General features: G+C 46.6%; 1 protein-coding gene across 1 annotated transcript in view; it reads left to right on the top strand.

Annotated features, from left to right (window-relative positions):
- il16 (interleukin 16) overlaps positions 1-24,927 on the top strand; it is a 236,540-nt gene that overhangs the window by 61,526 nt on the left and 150,087 nt on the right. The window contains 1 exon segment of the mRNA XM_034184100.1: positions 20,491-20,592. Coding sequence (XP_034039991.1) covers positions 20,491-20,592 — 102 coding nt within the window.

The following is a 24,927-nucleotide window of genomic DNA, read 5'->3' as shown; positions in this document are numbered from 1 at the left end:
GGTGAGATCGTCGTCTCGGGAGCCATCTCATCATCAGTGGATGCAGAGAACGTCCAGGGTTTGATGCACGGTCTGTGAAAGAGGAGGGGGTGAGGTCTCACGCTCGTCAGCACACTTCCTGAGGTACGTTAGATTTTGTGACTAACGTTTATACAGTCAGTAAATGTGGTGTCCCTCACACCTTATTATATTGAGCTGTACGTTAGTCATGTATCGGCTTCCACTGCAGTGGAGTTTTGTGAACTGGATGTTCCATGCCTGCAGGTTGGGAAGCTGATTAGTAATTAAGCCAGGAAGTGTTTGCTGTTTATGTACACCTTTGAGTGGTCTCTCTGTGTGTAGAGTGTGGACTCACATAATGGTTCCTTCTTTCACAGACTCGGTTTGTTGCGGCCACCTGGGGGGTGTCGGCGGGGTCCTTGGGTCCGAACGGCTTCTGGCTCCGGACCGTTAGCGCTGCTGGGAGCGCACCGTATCACCACCACGCCAGACCGCACACTCTTTTGTTGTTTTGTATCACATCACTGTTATGTATTAAATTCAGTTAGCCTTTGTACCGTGCTCTGCTTATTTCATACTGGGTCCTTCAAACGCTGGCCGGTTCTCCGAGCTGCGTCTGACACATAACAGTAGTCTCTGGCCAAACATCACGGACCCAGCGGTAGCAGAGACGGTAACGCGCCGGGAAGGCGGCAGCAGACGTTCAGTAGTTATCCGGATCAGCTGCGGGTGCTGTCCGCCCGGATGGTGCGTGTTTGAGACCCATTGCTGAATACTGATTTGTGCTCTCTTGCAGCCGTGTTCCTGTGTTGTGCCTTATCCGTGGGTCGTGGTGGAGTGTGACTGGCGATGGCTTCGCGTCACGCTCCGACCGGATAAGAGGTTTAAACGGGAGCTGCAAGAGTGTGTCTGTAATGGGTGCACGCGCACGGCGGAGCTCTGTGGCACGGGTCGCTGAGCTTCCTGTGTTACAGTTGTAGCCCCGTTTCCCCGGATAAAGATAACTACTGCGTCTGTTGTATCAGCTCCGGCGTTATTTCGTTGAGCACATTTGGGTTGTGTGTTGCACACAGCTGCGCACGGAGATACAGCTCGTTTGTTTTTTGTCACCGAAGGGGGTTTTTTCTTTGTCAGCACTTTGGCTTCCTCTTTTGGTGACTTAGTCACATTACCGTTAAGCTCTTAAGTTAGAACAGGTGTGTTCGACTTGTTTGAGCTTAACGGTATACGTCACTGATTTGTTTTGTGTTAGTTCATTTCGTGTGGGTGTTTTTTGAGTTGGTTTTTGTGTGGGATTTTATTTTTTGTTTTACACTATTTAGTGTCTGGGTCGTGACCCTGCAGTTCTGTCAAAAAAAAAAAAAAAAAAAAAAAAAAAGGACCCAAACAACTGTATGTTGGTCTGTTAGTCTTTCTTTTTATTTCTTTTTGTTTCACCTCCCCAGGGTTTGATGGGACGGTCCCCTGGGGGGTGATGGGGTGGTACTTGGGTTTTTTTTTTTCGTTTTTTTTTGTTTGTTTTTGTTATGCCCTCTCTTCTCCTCTGACTCCAGCCGGGTGAGCCGTAGTGTCGGCGTTGCTGGAGGGGTGCAGTTTGGTTGTGCTGGGCATTTCCCAGGTAGCCTCTGCACCCGGGAGGGGGGGGGGGGGGGTTGGGTTATTTTCTTTTTCTTCCCTCTCTTCTCCTCTGGCTCCAGCCGGGTGAGCCGTAGTGTCGGCGTTGCTGGAGTGGTGCAGTGTGGTTATACTGGGCGTTTCCCGGGTAACCTCTGCACCTGGGGGGGGGGGGGGGGTTTGATTCCCTGTTCCACCTCCGGCTTCAGCACGCCTTTGGCCGTCTGCCATCGGCGTGGCTGAGGTTTGGGGCAGTGGGATATACCCGCAGCTAGTGGCTGGTGTAGAAGTCGGAGGAGTGGCGCCGTTTTGTGCTGTTTGCCATAACCGCTGTTCCACTCCTCCCGGTTGGCTTCTGGGGTATAGTCACAGTTGGTGACACTGGATGTGCTTCCAGTTTCCACTGCGCCAAGGGGGTGGGGTTGGGGTTGTTTTGTTTGTATGTTTTTTTTTTCCTCTCTTCTTGTTTTTCCCCCAGTTTCCGCCCTCAGGGTTTGACTGTGGTGTCCTCTGGGGGGGAAAGGGCTGTGGGTCCATCTAGCCATAGATGGCCGGGGCTGGGTCCGTTGGTCATGAGGGGAGGCATCTCCTGGGGTTGACGAGTGGTCCTCTGGGAGGCGCTGGGAGTCCCCGTGGGTGACGTTGGATCCCAGAGGGACCTCGGCTGTGGTTATTACTCCTGGAGCTGGCGGGAAGTCCTCTGGGGGGTGTTGGTCCCTACATGTCGTTTGGGGGGGGGGGGGGGGGTTTTAGCACTTTTATTTGTAAGCTTAAGTTTGGGGTTTTTCTTTTCTCCTCTTCCCGGGGTTTGATGGGACGGTCCCCTGGGGAGGGGGGGTGTTTTGGTTGTTTGTGTTTGTCTTTTTTGTTTTATGACTAAAGACCGAACATGGTTGGATAAAGGCTGACCGCACAGGTTTAAGAACTCCTGGCCACACCTGTGCTAAGTGACTGACTGAAACAAAGGCAAGGATGCAGCCAGAGGAGAGGACATCAACCATTCTGTTGGAAGATGAATGCAGATGCGGTTTCCAGCCATGGTCCCTGGAGGGGGGTGTTTCTCCTGGGCCAGGTTTGTGTGGTCGCCGGGAGGCTTCCCGTGAGGGTGGGGTACTGTTGTATGGCTGGGGGGCCTGGCTGCCTTTTTGTTTCTGTCTTTTGTTTTTCCTTCCAGGTGGCTTGCATTTGGGACTGAGTGGCTGTGTTGCTGAGGTTATCAGGACCTCACCCTGATCACCTGCGGCTCGTCAGGACTCACAGCTGTGGTGCATCTATATGGATTGGAACATGGTGGCATTTAAGACTGGAGTATACAGTGTGTATTTGCCAGAGACTCGACCTTGTGACCAGACGGGTGAGATCGTCGTCTCGGGAGCCATCTCATCATCAGTGGATGCAGAGAACGTCCAGGGTTTGATGCACGGTCTGTGAAAGAGGAGGGGGTGAGGTCTCACGCTCGTCAGCACACTTCCTGAGGTACGTTAGATTTTGTGACTAACGTTTATACAGTCAGTAAATGTGGTGTCCCTCACACCTTATTATATTGAGCTGTACGTTAGTCATGTATCGGCTTCCACTGCAGTGGAGTTTTGTGAACTGGATGTTCCATGCCTGCAGGTTGGGAAGCTGATTAGTAATTAAGCCAGGAAGTGTTTGCTGTTTATGTACACCTTTGAGTGGTCTCTCTGTGTGTAGAGTGTGGACTCACATAATGGTTCCTTCTTTCACAGACTCGGTTTGTTGCGGCCACCTGGGGGTTGTCGGCGGGGTCCTTGGGTCCGAACGGCTTCTGGCTCCGGACCGTTAGCGCTGCTGGGAGTGCACCGTATCACCACCACGCCAGACCACACACTCTTTTGTTGTTTTGTATCACATCACTGTTATGTATTAAATTCAGTTAGCCTTTGTACCGTGCTCTGCTTATTTCATACTGGGTCCTTCAAACGCTGGTCGGTTCTCCGAGCTGCGTCCGACACATAACAAGCTAGCAACAAATAAACACATCTAAAACTAAAACTACCTTTTTTTAACCTGATAACACCTCTGGAATGATTTACAAGACATTTTGTGGATGTCAGCATGCACGCGCATCACACGGTCACTTACGGTCTTTTCAAAAGCTCATGTATGTTCACACACACACTTTCCTGCAGACTCCGTTAAAAGGTAAATAAAATATTGTTTATGAGTGACTGATTATGTTGTGTGGGCCGCTGAAGAGGAGGTACTGCTGGCCCACCACCACCAGAGGGCGCCCTGCCTGGAGTGCGGGCTCCAGGCACCAGAGGGCGCTGCCGCCGACGAAGGCTGTCAGGGTGACAGCTGTCACCCATTACTGGACACAGCTGACTGCACTCAGGACGGAGTATATCAGCAGGACAGCGTCTCCACCTCAGTGCCGAGATATCGCCTTGAGCCTAAGGTAATCTTCTCTGCAGCTTATTTAAGTATAATACTATAATACTTGTTAAACCTTTCAGGACAGCTGACTACCGAAAGCCGAGTGATCGGATAAGTACTCACCTTCCTGCTTATTGTGACAAGAGGTGGAGGCGGCTTGCCCCTCTCATCTACTGGGTGCGGTCGCATCCCAACCTGTGTGTTTGTGTTCTTTCCCGCCAGCAGTACCGGATCCGACGAGCGAAGGCAGTGGCCACCTGGGAATTCGGGACTTGGCGGTTCCAGTACTTCTGGGTTTCGGTGGCAGAGGAAATCTGGGTGGTTCCGGTTCGACTAGGACGGACGTCTCCTACCTTCGGGCCTGCCCACAGGACACCAGCAGATTTCGGCTTACACCTCCAAATTGTGAATTATTGTATCAGTTGTGCTAATTTCACAACAGTAAAACTTGTTATTCACCTTTCTCCATTGTCCGTTCATTGCGCCCCCTGTTGTGGGTCCGTGTACCTACACTTTCACAACAGGATATCTCGGCCAGCGTCATGGATCCCGAGGGGCGTCAACCGGCTGTTGAACGGCCAATGGAAGAACAGGGCGCAGCGGCGGCTTCGGGAGGGGTAGTCGGTGAGTTGCAGCGGATCCTCACCGCTTTCACCACTCGGATCGATTTCATGACCGAGCAGCACGTTCTCCTAAACCGCAGGGTGGAGGCTCTCGCCGCACAAGTGGAAGCGCGCCCTCCGGGCGCCGCTGCGGCTCTCCCTCCCGAGGACCCTGCGTGTGAGAATGACGTTCCACTGGTCGTTCAACGGTCCCTTCCTCCGTCCCCTGAAGCATACATAAGCCCTCCAGAACCGTACGACGGCTGTGTGGAGACGTGCGCGGACTTCCTTATGCAATGTTCGCTCGTCTTCGCTCAGCGTCCCGTGATGTACGCAGCTGATGCTAGCAGGGTAGCTTATGTGATAAATCTGCTTCGCGGGGAGGCACGCGCTTGGGCTACAGCGCTCTGGGAACAGAGCTCACGGCTCCTTCAGTCATACGACGGGTTTGTACGGGAGCTCAGAACGGTGTTCGATCATCCCAACAGAGGAGAGTCCGCTTCAACCGCATTACTGTCCATACGACAGGGACGTCGGAGCGCAGCTGCCTATGCAGTCGCCTTCCGCATCGCGGCAGCGAGATCCGGCTGGAATAGCACTGCCCTCCGCGCTGCCTTTGTAAATGGATTGTCTCTGGTCCTAAAAGAGCACCTGGTGGCTAAAGACGAACCGCGGGATTTAGATGGGCTCATTGATCTGGTCATACGGCTTGACAACCGGTTAGAAGAACGTCGCCGGGAGCGAGGCGAAGGGCGTGGCCAGGCACGGGTCGTCCCTCTCCCTTCCGGGTCCGGTCGAGTTCCGCCGTCCCCACGCTCCTCTGTTCCGGCGCTCCGTGCGCTTACGGCTCCCCCTGCTGACGAAGCTATGGACACGAGCAGGGCAACATTTAGGGCACCTGAAGCACAAAGGAGGCGGGCCCACGGAGCTTGTTATGTTTGTGGCTCGAGTGAGCATATGGCAAACGACTGCCCCGAGCGGTTAAACTCCAACGCCCGCCCCTAGAGACTGGGCCAGGGGTGGGCCAAAACATGCACGTGGGACACACCCACATTGCTACACGACTCCCAGTCACGATCCTGTATGAGGATTCAACCCTGAAGGCCCCAGCACTGGTGGACACGGGCTCTGAGGGGAATCTGCTTGACAGCAGATGGGCCAGGGAGATAGGGCTCCCTCTGGTGGCTCTTACCTCGCCTGTGCAGGTTCGGGCACTAGACGGCTCCCTACTCCCACCAATCACGCACAAGACACCTCCAGTAACTCTGGTGGTGTCAGGTAACCACCGGGAGGTGATCGAGTTCTTCGTGACTCAGGCCACCTCCCGTGTGGTTTTAGGGTTTCCATGGATGCTGAAGCACAATCCCCGGATTGATTGGCCGTCCGGGGTAGTGGTACAGTGGAGCGAAACCTGCCATCGGGAGTGTCTCGGTTCCTCGGTTCCTCCTGGCTCCCAAGCTAAGGAGGAGGTCCGAGTCCCGCCCAATCTGAAGGCGGTGCCAGCGGAGTACCATGACCTCGCTGACGTGTTCAGCAAGGATCTGGCCCTCACGCTACCACCCCACCGCCCGTATGATTGTGCCATTGATTTGGTTCCAGGCAGTGAGTTTCCGTCCAGTAGGCTGTACAACCTCTCACGGCCGGAACGCGAATCCATGGAGACCTACATCCGGGACTCATTAGCTGCCGGGTTGATCCGGAATTCCACCTCACCGATGGGCGCAGGTTTCTTTTTTGTGGGTAAAAAGGATGGCGGGCTTCGTCCATGCATTGATTATAGGGGGTTGAACGAGATCACGGTTCGCAATCGATACCCGTTGCCCTTGTTAGATTCGGTGTTCACCCCCCTGCATGGAGCCGAGATGTTCACCAAGCTGGATCTTAGGAATGCGTATCATTTGGTTCGGATTCGGAAGGGAGACGAATGGAAGACGGCATTCAACACCCCCTTAGGTCATTTTGAGTACCTGGTCATGCCGTTCGGTCTCACTAATGCTCCCGCGACCTTCCAAGCGTTGGTAAACGATGTCTTGCGGGACTTCCTGCACCGGTTTGTCTTCGTATATCTAGACGATATACTCATCTTTTCCCCGGATCCTGAGACTCATGTCCGGCATGTCCGTCAGGTCCTGCAGCGGTTGTTGGAGAACCGTCTGTTTGTGAAGGGCGAGAAGTGTGAGTTCCACCGCACTTCTTTGTCCTTCCTGGGGTTTATCATCTCCTCTAACTCCGTCGCCCCGGATCCGGCCAAGGTTGCGGCGGTGAGAGATTGGCCCCAACCCACTAGCCGTAGGAAGCTGCAACAGTTCCTCGGCTTCGCTAATTTCTACAGGAGGTTCATTAAGGGCTACAGTCAGGTAGTTAGCCCCCTGACAGCCCTGACCTCTCCAAAAGTTCCCTTCACCTGGTCGGACCGGTGCGAGGCCGCGTTCAAGGAGTTGAAACGGCGCTTCTCGTCTGCACCAGTTCTGGTGCAGCCCGATCCTAGCCGCCAGTTAGTGGTTGAAGTGGATGCCTCGGACTCAGGGATAGGAGCGGTGCTCTCCCAGAGCGGGAAGACCGATAAGGTCCTTCACCCGTGTGCCTATTTTTCTCGCAGGTTGACCCCCGCTGAACGGAATTATGACGTCGGCAATCGGGAACTCCTTGCTGTGAAAGAGGCCCTCGAAGAGTGGAGACATCTGTTGGAGGGAACAGCCGTGCCATTCACGGTTTTCACTGACCATCGGAACCTGGAGTACATCAGGACCGCTAAGCGTCTGAACCCCAGGCAAGCCCGCTGGTCATTGTTCTTTGGCCGTTTTGACTTCCGGATTACCTACCGCCCCGGGACCAAGAACCAGCGATCGGATGCATTGTCCCGGGTGCACGAAGAGGAGGTCAGAACGGAACCGTCGGATCCCCCGGATCCCATCATCCCGGAGTCCGCTATCGTGGCCGCCCTCACCTGGGACGTGGAGAAGACCGTCCGGGAGGCCCTGACCCGTGTCCCGGACCCCGGAAACGGACCAAAGAACAAACTATACGTCCCACCAGAGGCCAGGGCCGCAGTCCTAGACTTCTGTCACGGTTCTAAGCTCTCCTGTCACCCAGGGGTGCGAAGGACCGTGGCAGTCGTCCGGCAACGCTTCTGGTGGGCATCCCTGGAGACCGACGTCCGGGACTATGTCCAGGCTTGTACCACCTGCGCCAGGGGCAAGGCCAATCACCAGAAGACCTCAGGGCAGCTACAGCCACTGCCCGTGCCTCATCGCCCCTGGTCCCACATCGGCCTGGACTTCGTCACGGGTCTCCCGCCGTCCCAGGGAAACACCGTCGTCTTCACGATAGTGGACCGTTTCTCCAAGGCGGCCCACTTCGTGGCCCTCCCGAAGCTCCCTACGGCCCAGGAGACAGCGGACCTCCTGGTCCACCACGTCGTCCGTCTGCATGGCATACCATCAGACATCGTCTCCGATCGCGGTCCCCAGTTCACCTCACATGTCTGGAGGAGCTTCTGCCGGGAACTGGGGGCCTCGGTCAGCCTTTCGTCCGGGTACCACCCCCAGACCAACGGGCAAGCAGAGCGGGCCAACCAAGAATTGGAGCAGACACTACGCTGTGTGACAGCCGCGCACCCGACGGCCTGGAGTACCCACCTGGCCTGGATCGAGTACGCCCACAACAGCCAAGTGTCGTCAGCCACCGGCCTCTCCCCGTTTGAGGTGTGCTTGGGGTATCAGCCCCCCTTGTTTCCGGTGGTCGAGGGAGAGGTCGGTGTGCCCTCGGTCCAGGCCCACCTACGGAAGTGCCGTCGGGTGTGGCGTGCTGCCCGCTCTGCTTTGTTGAAGGCCCGGACGAGGGCGAAGACACATGCAGACCGGCGGCGGGCCCCGGCCCCCACGTACCGTCCTGGGCAGGCAGTGTGGTTGTCCACCAAGGACATTCCCCTTCAAGTGGACTCCCCCAAGCTCCAAGAACGATACATCGGTCCCTTCAAGGTCGTCAAAGTCATCAATCCCGGAAGCTGAAGCCTCACTGCGGATTCACCCAGTGTTTCACGTCTCCCGGATAAAACCCCATCACACCTCACCCCTCTGCACCCCGGGTCCGGCACCACCTCCTGCCCGGATCATCGACGGGGAACCGGCTTGGACCGTGCGCCGGCTCCTCGATGTCCGTCGAATGGGCCGGGGTTTTCAGTACCTGGTGGACTGGGAGGGGTACGGCCCCGAGGAGCGCTCCTGGGTGAAGAAGGGCTTCATCCTGGACCCGGCCCTCCTGGCCGACTTCTACCGACGCCATCCGGACAAGCCCGGTCGTGCGCCAGGAGGCGCCCGTTGAGGGGGGGGTCCTGTTGTGTGGGCCGCTGAAGAGGAGGTACTGCTGGCCCACCACCACCAGAGGGCGCCCTGCCTGGAGTGCGGGCTCCAGGCACCAGAGGGCGCTGCCGCCGACGAAGGCTGTCAGGGTGACAGCTGTCACCCATTACTGGACACAGCTGACTGCACTCAGGACGGAGTATATCAGCAGGACAGCGTCTCCACCTCAGTGCCGAGATATCGCCTTGAGCCTAAGGTAATCTTCTCTGCAGCTTATTTAAGTATAATACTATAATACTTGTTAAACCTTTCAGGACAGCTGACTACCGAAAGCCGAGTGATCGGATAAGTACTCACCTTCCTGCTTATTGTGACAAGAGGTGGAGGCGGCTTGCCCCTCTCATCTACTGGGTGCGGTCGCATCCCAACCTGTGTGTTTGTGTTCTTTCCCGCCAGCAGTACCGGATCCGACGAGCGAAGGCAGTGGCCACCTGGGAATTCGGGACTTGGCGGTTCCAGTACTTCTGGGTTTCGGTGGCAGAGGAAATCTGGGTGGTTCCGGTTCGACTAGGACGGACGTCTCCTACCTTCGGGCCTGCCCACAGGACACCAGCAGATTTCGGCTTACACCTCCAAATTGTGAATTATTGTATCAGTTGTGCTAATTTCACAACAGTAAAACTTGTTATTCACCTTTCTCCATTGTCCGTTCATTGCGCCCCCTGTTGTGGGTCCGTGTACCTACACTTTCACAACAGATTAATTGAGTTTATTCTGCAACATCAAAATAAACATAGAAATGTGAATACATCAATGACACACGGATAACACAATTAAGCATAAACACTTACGATATAAAAGTGGATTTTCATGAACTAAATTAGATGTGATCAAATGTATTTACAGTGAGGCAAATAAGTATTTGATCCACTGCCGATTTCCCACCTACAGAGAATGTAGAGGTCTGTAATTTTTATCGTAGGTACACTTCAACTGTGAGAGACAGAATCCAAAAAGAATTTTCAGAAAATCATATTGTATGATTTTTAATTAATTAATTTGCACTTAATTGCATGAAATAAATATTTGATCACCTACCAACCAGCGAAATTCTGGCTCTCACAGACCTGTTAGTTTTTCTTTAAGAAGTCCTATTCTGCACTCTTTATCTGTATTAATTGCACCTGTTTGAACTTGCTAACTGTATAAACGACACCTGTCCACACACTCGATCATTCACACTCCAAACTATCCACAATGGCCAGGACCAAAGAGCTGTCTAAGGACACAAGGGACAAAATTGTAGACCTGCACAAGGCTGGGATGGGCTACAGGACAACAGGCAAGCGGCTTGATGAGAAGACAACAACCGTTGGCATAATTATTCAAAAATGGAAGGCACACAAGACGATGGTCAATCTTTCTTGATCTGGGGCTCCATGCAAGATCTCACCTCGTGGAGTAACGATGTTTTTGAGAAAGCCCAGAAGTACTTGGGAGGACCTGGTCAATGACCTGAAGAGAGCTGGGACCATAGTCACAAAGATTACATTAGTAACACACTACGCCTTCATGGTTTAAAATCCTGCAGGGCAGCAAGGTCCCCCTACTCATGCCAGCACATGTCCAGGCCCGTTTGAAGTTCACCAGTGACCATCTGGATGATCCAGTGGAGGCATGGGTGAAGATAGAGAAAAAGAGTGTTTTGGTAACTTCACTCACTGTGTTTGGAAGTTGAGAACAACCCTAAGAACACCGTGCCAACAATGAAGCATGAGGGTGGAAACATAATTTTTGGGGGTGCTTTTCTGCAAAGGGGACAGGACGACTGCACTGTGAGGGCTTGCCTCTACTGGTGGTTGGCTCTCACTGCGGTATTATATCACTTCCTGTTCCGGAGCACAGCGGTGTTTTGCTGTATCTGTTAGCTGTTTAATCTGCACAGTTAGATTGATCTAGTTACCTAGATAACGATTTGTTTCACAGTGTTATCTTCACGTGCCTTAACTAAAGCACTCCCTCTGCTGAATCACCTCTAAATTATTTACACGTTATTCACTTTGCGTGTTTTTAGGAATCCGCTAGCTTAGCGCAGCTACTAGCTCTTAGCCGGTTTAGCATGGCGGCTTCTCCTGTCTCTCCCGCACTTTTCTGCTCTGGGTGTGAAATGTTTAGTTATTCCTCGGCCTCCTTTAGCAGTAATGGTACTTGTAATAAGTGTAGCTTATTCGTAGCTTTGGAGGCCAGGCTGGGCGAATTGGAGACTCGGCTCCGCACCGTGGAAAATTCTACAGCTAGCCAGGCCCCTGTAGTCGGTGCGGACCAAGGTAGCTTAGCCGCCATTAGTTTCCCTCTGGCAGATCCCGAGCAGCCGGGAAAGCAGGCCGACTGGGTGACTGTGAGGAGGAAGCGTAGCCCTAAATAGAAGTCCCGTGTACACCGCCAACCTGTTCACATTTCTAACCATTTTTCCCCACTCGGCGACACACCCGCCGAGGAACAAACTCTGGTTATTGGCGACTCTGTTTTGAGAAATGTGAAGTTAGCGACACCAGCAACCATAGTCAGTTGTCTTCCGGGGGCCAGAGCAGGCGACATTGAAGGAAATTTGAAACTGCTGGCTAAGGCTAAGCGTAAATTTGGTAAGATTGTAATTCACGTCGGCAGTAATGACACCCGGTTACGCCAATTGGAGGTCACTAAAATTAACATTGAATCGGTGTGTAACTTTGCAAAAACAATGTCGGACTCTGTAGTTTTCTCTGGGCCCCTACCCAATCGGACCGGGAGTGACATGTTTAGCCGCATGTTCTCCTTGAATTGCTGGCTGTCTGAGTGGTGTCCAAAAAATGAGGTGGGCTTCATAGATAATTGGCAAAGCTTCTGGGGAAAACCTGGTCTTGTTAGGAGAGACGGCATCCATCCCACTTTGGATGGAGCAGCTCTCATTTCTAGAAATCTGGCCAATTTTCTTAAATTCTCCAAACCGTGACTATCCAGGGTTGGGACCAGGAAGCAGAGTTGTAGTCTTACACACCTCTCTGCAGCTTCTCTCCCCCTGCCATCCCCTCATTACCCCATCCCCGTAGAGACGGTGCCTGCTCCCAGACTACCAATAACCAGCAAAAATCTATTTAAGCATTAAAATTCAAAAAGAAAAAATAATATAGCACCTTCAACTGCACCACAGACTAAAACAGTTAAATGTGGTCTATTAAACATTAGGTCTCTCTCTTCTAAGTCCCTGTTAGTAAATTATATAATAATTGATCAACATATTGATTTATTCTGCCTTACAGAAACCTGGTTACAGCAGGATGAATATGTTAGTTTAAATGAGTCAACACCCTCGAGTCACACTAACTGCCAGAACGCTCGTAGCACGGGCCGAGGCAGAGGATTAGCAGCAATCTTCCATTCCAGCTTATTAATTAATCAAAAACCCAGACAGAGCTTTAATTAATTTGAAAGCTTGACTCTTAGTCTTGTCCATCCAAATTGGAAGTCCCAAAAACCAGTTTTATTTGTTGTTATCTATCGTCCTCCTGGTCGTTACTGTGAGTTTCTCTGTGAATTTTCAGAACTTTTGTCTGACTTAGTGCTTAGCTCAGATAAGATAATTATAGTGGGCGATTTTAACATCCACACAGATGCTGAGAATGACAGCCTCAACACTGCATTTAATCTATTATTAGACTCAATTGGCTTTGCTCAAAATGTAAATGAGTCCACCCACCACTTTAATCATATCTTAGATCTTGTTCTGACTTATGGTATGGAAATTGAAGACTTAACAGTATTCCCTGAAAACTCCCTTCTGTCTGATCATTTCTTAATAACATTTACATTTACTCTGATGGACTACCAGTGGGGAATAAGTTTCATTACACTAGAAGTCTTTCAGAAAGCGCTGTAACTAGGTTTAAGGATATGTTTCCTTCTTTATGTTCCCTAATGCCATATACCAACACAGTGCAGAGTAGCTACCTAAACTCTGTAAGTGAGATAGAGTATCTCGTCAGTAGTTTTACATCCTCATTGAAGACAACTTTGGATGCTGTAGCTCCTCTGAAAAAGAGAGCTTTAAATCAGAAGTGCCTGACTCCATGGTATAACTCACAAACTCGCAGCTTAAAGCAGATAACCCGTAAGTTGGAGAGGAAGTGGCGTCTCACTAATTTAGAAGATCTTCACTTAGCCTGGAAAAAGAGTCTGTTGCTCTATAAAAAAGCCCTCCGTAAAGCTAGGACATCTTACTACTCATCACTAATTGAAGAAAATAAGAACAACCCCAGGTTTCTTTTCAGCACTGTAGCCAGGCTGACAAAGAGTCAGAGCTCTATTGAGCCGAGTATTCCTTTAACTTTAACTAGTAATGACTTCATGACTTTCTTTGCTAATAAAATTTTAACTATTAGAGAAAAAATTACTCATAACCATCCCAAAGACGTATCGTTATCTTTGGCTGCTTTCAGTGATGCCGGTATTTGGTTAGACTCTTTCTCTCCGATTGTTCTGTCTGAGTTATTTTCATTAGTTACTTCATCCAAACCATCAACAGGTTTTAGAATTCATCATAGTACAGAAACAGCATTAGTGAAGGTTACAAATGATCTTCTTATGGCCTCAGACAGTGGACTCATCTCTGTGCTTGTTCTGTTAGACCTCAGTGCTGCTTTTGATACTGTTGACCATAAAATTTTATTACAGAGATTAGAGCATGCCATAGGTATTAAAGGCACTGCGCTGCGGTGGTTTGAATCATATTTATCTAATAGATTACAATTTGTTCATGTAAATGGGGAATCTTCTTCACAGACTAAGGTTAATTATGGAGTTCCACAAGGTTCTGTGCTTGGACCAATTTTATTCACTTTATACATGCTTCCCTTAGGCAGTATTATTAGACGGCATTGCTTAAATTTTCATTGTTATGCAGATGATACCCAGCTTTATCCATCCATGAAGCCAGAGGACACACACCAATTAGCTAAACTGCAGGATTGTCTTACAGACATAAGGACATGGATGACCTCTAATTTCCTGCTTTTAAACTCAGATAAAACTGAAGTTATTGTACTTGGCCCCACAAATCTGAGAAACATGGTGTCTAACCAGATCCTTACTCTGGATGGCATTACCCTGACCTCTAGTAATACTGTGAGAAATCTTGGAGTCATTTTTGATTAGTATATGTCATTCAAAGTGCATATTAAACAAATATGTAAGACTGCTTTTTTGCATTTACGCAATATCTCTAAAATTAGAAAGGTCTTGTCTCAGAGTGATGCTGAAAAACTAATTCATGCATTTATTTCCTCTAGGCTGGACTATTGTAATTCATTATTATCAGGTTGTCCTAAAAGTTCCCTGAAAAGCCTTCAGTTAATTCAAAATGCTGCAGCTAGAGTACTGACGGGGACTAGAAGGAGAGAGCATATCTCACCCATATTGGCCTCTCTTCATTGGCTTCCTGTTAATTCTAGAATAGAATTTAAAATTCTTCTTCTTACTTATAAGGTTTTGAACAATCAGGTCCCTTCTTATCTTAGGGACCTCATAGTACCATATCACCCCAATAGAGCGCTTCGCTCTCAGACTGCAGGCTTACTTGTAGTTCCTAGGGTTTGTAAGAGTAGAATGGGAGGCAGAGCCTTCAGCTTTCAGGCTCCTCTCCTGTGGAACCAGCTCCCAATTCGGATCAGGGAGACAGACACCCTCTCTACTTTTAAGATTAGGCTTAAAACTTTCCTTTTTGCTAGCTTATAGTTAGGGCTGGATCAGGTGACCCTGAACCATCCCTTAGTTATGCTGCTATAGACTTAGACTGCTGGGGGGTTCCCATAATGCACTGAGTGTTTCTTTCTCTTTTTGCTCTGTATGCACCACTCTGCATTTAGTCATTAGTGATTGATCTCTGCTCCCCTCCACAGCATGTCTTTTTCCTGGTTCTCTCCCTCAGCCCCAACCAGTCCCAGCAGAAGACTGCCCCTCCCTGAGCCTGGTTCTGCTGGAGGTTTCTTCCTGTTAAAAGGGAGTTTTTCCTTCCCACTGTCGCCAAGTGCTTGCTCACAGGGGGTCGTTTTGACCATTGGGGTTTTTACGTAATTATTGTATGGCCTTGCCTTACAATATAAAGCGCCTTGGGGCAACTGTTTGTTGTGATTTGGCGCTATATAAATAAAATTGATTGAATTGATTGATTATAAAACAAACTCATCTACCATCCTACAGACTTGCTTTCAAGAAGTCAAAGACTGGATGTCTTTAAACTTTTTGAATCTAAATGAAAGCAAAACAGAGATTGTGGTCTTTGGTGACCTTGACCTTTCTGCCCTTGGTCTACTCGCCTCCTACTGTCGTTCATCTGCTAAGACCCTTGGTGTTTTTATGGACAGCTCTTTTAAATTCGAGAAGCAGATCAACACAGTGGTCAAAACAAGCTTCTTCCAGCTTAGACTTTTAAGTAAAATCAAGCGTTACCTGCCCCCAAATCAGCTGGAACAGGTTGTGCACGCCTTGATCACGTCTCGTTTAGACTACTGCAATTCTTTGTATGTTGGTCTTAATCAGTCGTCTTTGCATCGTCTCCAGATGGTGCAAAATGCAGCTGCGCGTCTGCTCACTGGAGCCAAACGGCAGCAACACATTTCTCCTGTTTTAGCTTCACTGCACTGATTACCTGTTGCTTTTAGAATTGATTTTAAGATTTTGTTGCTTGTTTTTAAATCAATTCACGGTCAAGCCCCATTCTATTTATCTGATATGCTGTCATTGCATACTCCAGGAAGAGCTCTTCGCTCCGCGGACCAGAGTTTACTGGTCTGTCCCAGATCTAAGCTAAGGACCAGGGGAGAGAGAGCCTTTGCTGTTGCGGGGCCCAAGCTCTGGAACTCTCTGCCATTGAATGTCCGACTGGCTCCTTCAGTTGATTCTTTTAAGACTCTTTTGAAGACATATCTTTTTGCACTGGCTTTTAATACAAGATGAGCTGAACACTGCCACATCTTTTACTGTCAATATAATTTTAAATCTTTTTATTGTACAGCACTTTGGGGCAGTGTTGACTGTTTGTAAATGTGCTTTATAAATAAACCTGACCTTGACCTTGACCTATTGAAGGGAGGATGGATGGGGTCATGTATTTTGGCATTTTGGCAAACAACTTCCTTTCCATCATGGCTGGGTCTTCCAGCATGACAGTAACCTGAAGCACACAGCCAGGGCAACTAAAACCCTGGCCACACGGCATTAACAAAGGACAATGAAGCCCAAAAGAAACAAGAAATCTGGACTTTCGTTGACTTTCGGGGGTATCATTTAACCTTCGTTCAGCTTCTCTCCTGCAGCTGGTGCTTCGTCAGAATTTTTAAACTGTTGAAAAATTTGAACGAATACCGCGACAACCTCAATTCATCCATATTTTGTTTTGCTTTTATTTTTGACGGTTTCTTTGCTTAGTTTTCTTAACGTTAGCATTTTGTTTGACTTTTGTCCAACTTTGTTTCCCCTCCCAAGTCTGATATATTGAAGGAAGGTTGAAGAATGCAAGGATATCTGAACGAATCAATAACTAAAGCTTTGTCAAACTCAAAGATACATCCTTATATTGCTAATGATTCATTCATTTTTGGGATGAAAAAGCAATGTAGCATACAAAAACAATAGCGTTAAGAACGTTTTATCAACTACTTTACCTATTTATGCACGTTTCAACTGTTTGTGGCTGGCCTGTGTGTGTGTGTCTTCAGGAGTAGCCTTTGTCTGACATGGACAGTTCCCCGTGGCTGATGCCATGGACTAGTCAAAATTACTCATCAGGACAATTATTATCACAGACAAGGTGTACAACAAGGTACAGACATACCACGAGAACTCAGAATGTTATGACAAACAAAACTTGATGTTGTCAAGACAAAGACAATCTCACACCTGCAAATACTGTGGAAATGAGGACTAAGACTGGCTCAGTTTTATACCTGCTTTCAGTGCATCATCGTGAATGTTTCGTTTAAAGCATCAAGCTTGAAGTTCACTTCATTTTTCTTTTGTTAGTTTCGATTTTGTTTCATTCCTTTCATTCAGTCCTTCATTGACATCTTTGCAGACGTCACCAAATTTCAGGTTAAGTTCTGTTTGAGGTCGCTTGATTTGTAGGCTTTTCAGTGATGGGAAAAGTACAGAACTTGACTTTTTGACTTTTTACCCATCATCCAGCTATTGCCATTGCCGTGTGACCGGGGCTTAAGGAGTGTCCCCGTAAGAAGCATTTCAAGGTCCTGAAGTGGCTGAGCCAGTCTCCAGACCTGAACTCAATAGAAAATCTTTGGAGCTGAAACTCGACACCTGAAAGATCCGGAGAAGATCTGTATGGAGGAGTGGACCAAAATCCCTGCTGCAGTGTGCAAAGTGTGGTCAAGAACTACAGGAAACATCTGACTGTAATTGCAAACAAAGGTTTCTGTACCAAATATTTATATACTTATTTCATACAATAAAATGCTAATTATTTTTTTAAAATCATACAATGTGTTTTTCTGATTTTTTTTTTTTTTTTTTTAGAGTCTGTCTCTCACAGTTGAAGTGTACGTACCTATGATAAAAATTACAGACCTCTTCATTCTTTGTGGGTGGGAAAACCTGCAAAATCAACATTAGATCAAATACTTATTTGCCTCTCTCTGTGTGTGTGTGTGTGTGTGTGTGTGTGTGTGTGTGTGTGTGTGTGTGTGTGTGTGTGTGTGTGTGTGTGTGTGTGTGTGTGTGTGTGTATATATATATATATATATATATATATATATATATATATATATATATATATATATATATATATATATATTGCACTGGGATACCAATTAAACAAGTGAAAATTATAAAGAAGACAATAAGACCTTAATAATTAGTGAGTGTAAATAGCAACTGTATACCTATAGATATGTACACACAGCAACAAATCTAGCACCAAAGTTAGGGCTAGCAAAACAGTGGACTAAGACAGGCTAAACATTTGTCACATTAATAGCAAATATAAGGGTTGAGTTCCTCTTCCCTTAGCTGAGTGAATAAAAATGGCTTTAACTGCATTTAAAACTTACCTGGTTGCTTATGGCTAACCTTAGCCTATTTTAAGAGGTCAGAAGGTCACATTGTTTCCTATTTTTATGCTCATACAGCCGAGGGTATTTTATCATTGCATTATATTCATCATCTTTTAAACTATTGCTTAGATTTTGTACACAGACATTCTTTTACCTGTCTTCACTGAACACCATCACATCCATACGAGGTCTGTCCGAAAAGTAACGGACCTTTTTTTTTTCAAAAACTATATGCTTGAGCATTCGTTCGCATGCGTGAGTTTTTTCACGCCTGTCGGTTGCGTCATTCGCCTGTGGGCAGGCTTTGAGTGAGCACTGGTCCAGCCCCCTCGTCGGATTTTCATTGTCAGGGAAATGGCTGAGCGACTGCCGCTTTGCTCCATGAAAATTTTTTCAGAAACTGTGACAGACAGCCAGGTGGAAATCATTCGGAAAATTCAGATGGCTTTTGGTGAAGATTCTATCAGCGTCACACAGATTAAGGACCATTACAACCAGATTAAAGACGGCCCACACCGGCGGAGGGCGACGTGCTCCGAGCGGCCATCGACAGGCTGAAACGACCAGATCATTTCCAAAGTGAAGGCTGTGTTGATCCGGCACGTCGTGTGACTACCAGAGAAATTGCTGAAGAGTTGGACATCAGCACTTTTGCGGCACATTCCACTGTTAGAGGAGATTTTGTAATGAAAGACGTGCGGAAGAATTCGCGCGTCGGGACGGAGCCGCAATGGCGCGCAACAAAAAGCACGTCCGTGTTGGAAGTCTCACAGGACAAGTTGTGACATGCCCAGCTGTTACACAATTTCTCGTATACTCACTCGACTGAAAAGCCACCGAAAGCCGTCTGAATCTTCCGAATGGTTTCCAACACGGAGGTGTCTAATTATTAAGATCTTATTGTCTTCTTTATAATTTTCACTTGTTTAATTGGCATCCCAGTGCAATATATATATACACACCCAGTGAGGCAAATAAGTATTTGATCTAATGTTGATTTTGCAGGTTTTCCCACCCACAAAGAATGAAGAGGTCTGTAATTTTTATCATAGGTACGTACATTTCAACTGTGAGAGACAGACTCTAAAAAAAAAAAAATCAGAAAAACATTGTATGATTTTAAAAAATTAATTAGCATTTTATTGTATGAAATAAGTATATAAATTTTTGGTACAGAAACCGTTGTTTGCAATTACGGTCAGATGTTTCCTGTAGTTCTTGACCAAGTTTGCACACTGCAGCAGGGATTTTGGTCCACTCCTCCATACAGATCTTCTCCAGATCTTTCAGGTGTCGAGTTTCAGCTCCAAAGATTTTCTATTGAGTTCAGGTCTGGAGACTGGCTCAGCCACTCCAGGACCTTGAAATGCTTCTTACGGGGACACTCCTTAAGCCCCGGTCACACGGCAATGGCAATAGCTGGATAAAGGGTAAAAAATCAAAAAGTCAAGTTCTGGACTTTTCCCATCACTGAAAAGCCTACGAATCAAGCGACCTCAAACAGAACTTAACCTGAAATTTGTTGACGTCTGCAAAGATGTCAATGAAGGACTGAATGAAAGGAATGAAACAAAACTGAAACTAACAAAGAAAAATGAAGTGAACTTCAAGCGTGACGCTTTAAACGAAACACTCACGATGACGCACTGAAAGCAGGTATAAAACTGAGCACAGCCAGTCTTAGTCCTCATTTCCACAGTATTTGCAGGTGTGAGATTGTCTTTGTCTTGACAGCATCAAGACCTCGTATATGTTCTCACAGACAAGGCTGCTGGAAGGATCTGCTTGATTTCATGCAAGTGCCAGAAGCCTCAGAATCCATCGTGAGCCGGACGCAGTTACATATTCAGCATCCAAGGCAAAAAGAGAATAGATCAGTGACTGGTCTAAGGTTCATGTCAGTCATATTCAAGTCCAGAATGTGCATAGCTTCATGCAGGCGAAGCCCTGCTTCAGGGGTGGGGTTTCAGGGAGGGCCGGACCTACAGTAGCTAAGATAAAATTACACTGAATTAGTGTAGTAGCACTGCCTCACCTGTGGTGAGGGTGGTGCTGTTTCACACGATGTTTTCCTGATTTTAGGAAAGCACCCTGATATCTGTGGCAGGATCACCGCCACATTTCTGCAGCGAGAAAAAGCACAATTGTTGTGAGGTTTGCAAAACTAAAGTAATTTAATGTTCTGCACCAGTTTTTGTTGTTGATCTAACATCATAGGTACATCTCACTGGTCTTTACAGTTTCCAAATCATTGTACACTTTTAAATGATTTATGCTTTGCACCATTACATTCAGACACAGAGACAGAAAAGTATTTTTCATATCTCCCATCTCAAGAAGAGGAAGAAATTATAAACCTAAAGATAGAAAAGAAAGAAATGCCAAATTCCTCTGTAAGAAGTTGTGTACTGACTATTTTTGCTGACTGAAAGAGAATCATGATGTCGGATTTTTATGTTCGTGTTTTGTGTGCAGCATCCTCCTCGATCGCTTAGCTCCGGCCACCTGATGCATTCCTGCAGCAACATGCAGGCCTTCGTCATCTGCAGCATTGTGCTGATGAAGGGTCACGGCAAGGTAGGACACGTCTGCCACTGAATTTATCCACCTCTGATAGCTCTGACAGATATCCTGAATAGAAAAAAGTGGAGTCATGCAATGAAAGCTTGGAATAAAAAAATCAAACTAGAGCACCGCGCTTGTAGAGCGCAAACCTCCACCAACAGTAGTTTCCACAAAATTTTGCCTTGGAAAAAAAAATTCAAGGCCAAAGTCCTGTTAGAAGTGCCTTTTCATAAACTAAATCAGATGTGATCAAATGTCAGGAGTATGTATTTACAGTGAGGCCAATAAGTATTTAATCTACTGCTGATTTCCCACCTACAAAGAATGGAGAGGTCTGTAACGTTTATCATACGTACACTTCAACTGTGAGAGACAGAATCTAAAAAGAATTTTCAGAAAATCACATTGTATGATTTTTAATGAATTAATTTTCATTTAATTGCATGAAATAAATATTTGATGACCCACCAACCAACAAGAATTCTGGTTCTCACGGACCTGTTTTTTTTTTTTCTTTAAGAAGCCCTCCTACCTGTTTGAACTTGTTATCTGTATAAAAGACACCTGTCCACACATTTAGTCAGTCACACTCCAACCTATCCACCATGGCCAAGACCAAAGAGCTCATGTAAGGACACCAGGAACAAAATTGTAGACCTGCACAAGTCTGGGATGGGCTACAGGACAACAGGCAAGCAGCTTGGTGAGAAGATAACCCCTGTTGGCGTAATTATTCGAAAATGAAAGAAACACAAGATGACTATCAATCTTCCTCGGTCTGGGGCTTCATGCAAGATCTCGCCTCGTGGGTAAGGATGAGTCTGAGAAAGGTCAGGACCAGACGGGAGGGCCTGGTCAATGACCTGAAGATTGCTGGGACCACAGTCACAAAGATTACATTAGTAACACACTACGCCGTCATGGTTTAAAATCCTGCAGGGCAGCAAGGTCCCTCTGCTCAAGCCAGCACATGTCCAGGCCCGTTTGAAGTTCACCAGTGACCCCCGGGTATTGACGGTCTTAACAGTAGGCTTCTCAGACTAGCAGCCGATTGTATCGTTCCCATTACTGTTCATATAATAAACCTCTGTTTTGCTTACAATACATGTCCGTATGTGTGGAAACAGGCTAAAATTATTCCACTACTGAAAAATAAGGAAATTCCATTCTCGACTTTAAACAGTCGACCAATAATTATTCTACCTGTGTTAGGAAAAATCATGGAGTCTATTGTATATGAGCAAATCAGTAACTATTTTTTGTCGAATAATTTAATCATGGACTTCCAGAGTCACTCCACTGCCACGGCGTTGACTCAGATGTATGATGATTGGCTCAGAGAGGTTGATAAGAAGAATATAGTTGGCACTGTGTTTCTCGATTTCTCTGCTGCTTTTGATATCACTGACCATGAGTTTTTGTTAGCAAAACGTGTTGGATATGGTTTTGAGCTATCGCCTCTTACTTGGTTTTATAGTTATCTATCTAACAGGACTCAGACAGTGTTTTTTTAATGGCAGCTTTTCTGGCACCAGGAGTGTAGTATATGGAGTGCCACAAGGCAGTTGCCTCAGTCCCCTATTATTTACAATTTTCACGAATGATTTACCATATATCTTTGATAAAGTTAGTATAGTAATGTATGCTGATGATTCAACCAATTATACATCAGCACGCTCACACAATGACTTGGAAGCTGTTTTAAATATGGAATTGCACAAGGTAGTTGACTGGGTAATGTCCAATAAGTTAGTGTTAAATACAGTAAAGACTAACTGTATGATTATTGGTTCAAGTCATGTTATTATGAAAAATCCTGTATTAAACATTAAAATTAATAATGAGAATAAATCAAGTAGATGAAACTAAGCTGCTGGGTGTAATGGTAGACTCAAAATTATCATGGAAAAAACATATAAATTATATTTCTGTAAAAATGGGCAGGGGTTTATTGATTATAAGAAGACAAGGAAGTTTTTTAAGTTGTACAACTTTGAATTATGCTATTAAAGCATTATTATTAGTATATCTGGACTATTGCCCAAATGCCTCTGAGGAAATGATAAATAATTTACAGATTATTCAGAATAAGGTTGCTCGTATAGCACTCAACTGCAGTTATAGGACAAATACTATTACAATGCATAAAAATTTAAACTGGATGGTAGTTAAAGATAGACTTTTATATTCACTGATCATTTTTACCAGAAAGATTATTGTCACTAAGTTACCGTGTATTTTGTTTAGGAATTTCTCTTTCAGTTCAGAAAATCATGCATACATAACCAGACATGCTGTGGTGGGAAACTTTATGCTGCTTGTAGCCAGGACTAATGCCATAAAGAACGCTGTCATATTTAGGGGTATGAAGGAATGGAATTCATTACCAGAACGCATCAAACTCATTTCAAATGAATGTTCTTTTAAGGTATTTCTAAAACGATATTTGTGGACATAACAAGCAATCTGGTTATTGCTTTTGATAATTTATAGATGGGTTTTTTGTGTATGTGAATAGATGACATGTGATGATTGAGTTGACTGGAACTTGATTGTTTTTGTTTTATGGTTTTTTCCCTTTTTTATTATTTCTCATTTTATATATTTTTGAATGCATTTTTTGATTTCTGTATATTGTTTGTTGACTTGTGTGGACCCCAGGAAGAATAGCTGCAGCTCAGCTGCAGCTAATGGGGATCCAAATAAATAAACAAATAAACCATCTGGATGATCCAGAGGAAGCATGGGAGAAGGTCATGTGATAAGATGAAAACAAAATAGAGCTTTTTGTTATGAATTTGTTAGACTGAGTTCTTTGGGTCTGTCCTGAATCAATGAGACTCTGTTACAAAAAGGACAGTTTATTTATTTCATGTGGAGTTAATCATACCAGATCTGGGGTTCTCACCGTCCTGAGGTCACGCAGGAAGCCGTTTGGGAAAGAGACGCCAAACACAGTTTACAGTAAGGTTTTTATAGACATCCATTGACATCATTGATAAAGAAGTGATCCATGTGTGTGCTTACGTGATCAAAAAATACCATGTCATGTTTAGGCCATGTGGCTAACTAGGTCAAACTTTAAAGACATGGAGGCAGGATGGCTGCTGTTCCGTCTTTTCACATGATAAGATAATGAAAGACACTAGGTTTTACAAGATATACTTTTGGTGCAGACAGATAGCTTAACAAGAGTACAGTAACTTACTGTGCAGATACCCGGAACATGTTGACCCAAACTTGCTAACCGTCATCACTCTTAATTTCACATAACCCCCAGCAGAAATGCAACAATGTATTAACATGGGTTTAGAGAGTCTGAAATCGATAATATTACATGAGCGCAGCGGCGGGAAGCTCACTCATAGTACAGGGCGTCCTAAACAGGAAGTGCCAATTTTCAAATCCACAGTAAAACAGGAAATGTTCAAATGTCAAACACTTCCTGGATTGACAGACGAGATCCCATGGAACCTCACGGGAACTCAGTGGCAAGCTCACACTCAAACAGGAAGTGCCAATTTATCAGTCACAGTGCAACAGGAAATGTTCAAATGTCAAACACTTCCTGGCATGGGTGGAGCTAGAGTAGAAGCCGGGGTTTCACTGGACTCTCCTGAAATCTAATTGGACACAGATGATTGACATGTCATGGCACTACACGTCTGGTTGAAAGACCTGCATTTTCAAGTCAGTGAGTCACATTGACTGCTGGGTTCCTCCTGTCCAGTAGTTAGTGCTGTGTACCACAAAATGTTCTAATCCACCTTAGTAGAAGAAGAAAAATGTCTGCTCCAGATTTGAACTGAACACGTCGTTTGAACTCTGGACTTCTAATCACCCCAAACTTATATTGGTGAGTAAACAATCATATTTTATGTCAGAAATGAGGTCCAGGTTGTTAAAAGCAGCATTTCTCCTTTAATTCGGGTGTCTTATTGTTGTTGGCTTATTAGTGCAGCAGATAACTGAAACAATCCTTCAAATGGTGATACAAGCATCAAATTCAGCACAAATACATCCATCCATCCATCCATCCATCCATCCATCCATCCATCCATCCATCCATCCATCCATCCATTTTCTTCCGCTTTATCTGCAGTTGGGTCGCGGGGGCAGCAGCTCAAGCAAAGCCGCCCAGACCTTCCGATCCACACACACCTCCCCCAGCTCCTCCGGGGGAACCCCAAGGCGTTCCCAAGCCAGCCGAGAGACGTAGTCCCTCCAGCATGTCCTGGGTCTTCCCCGGGGCCTCCTCCCGATGGGACATGCCCGGAACACCTCTCCAGCTAGGCGTCCAGGGGGCATCCGAAAAAGATGTCCAAGCCACCTCAACTGGCTCCTTTC

Source organism: Thalassophryne amazonica, chromosome 2 (genome assembly GCF_902500255.1).
Source record: "Thalassophryne amazonica chromosome 2, fThaAma1.1, whole genome shotgun sequence".
In the NCBI taxonomy this organism is placed as follows: Eukaryota; Metazoa; Chordata; class Actinopteri; order Batrachoidiformes; family Batrachoididae; genus Thalassophryne; species Thalassophryne amazonica.
This window is presented reverse-complemented; position numbering and strand designations above follow the sequence as displayed.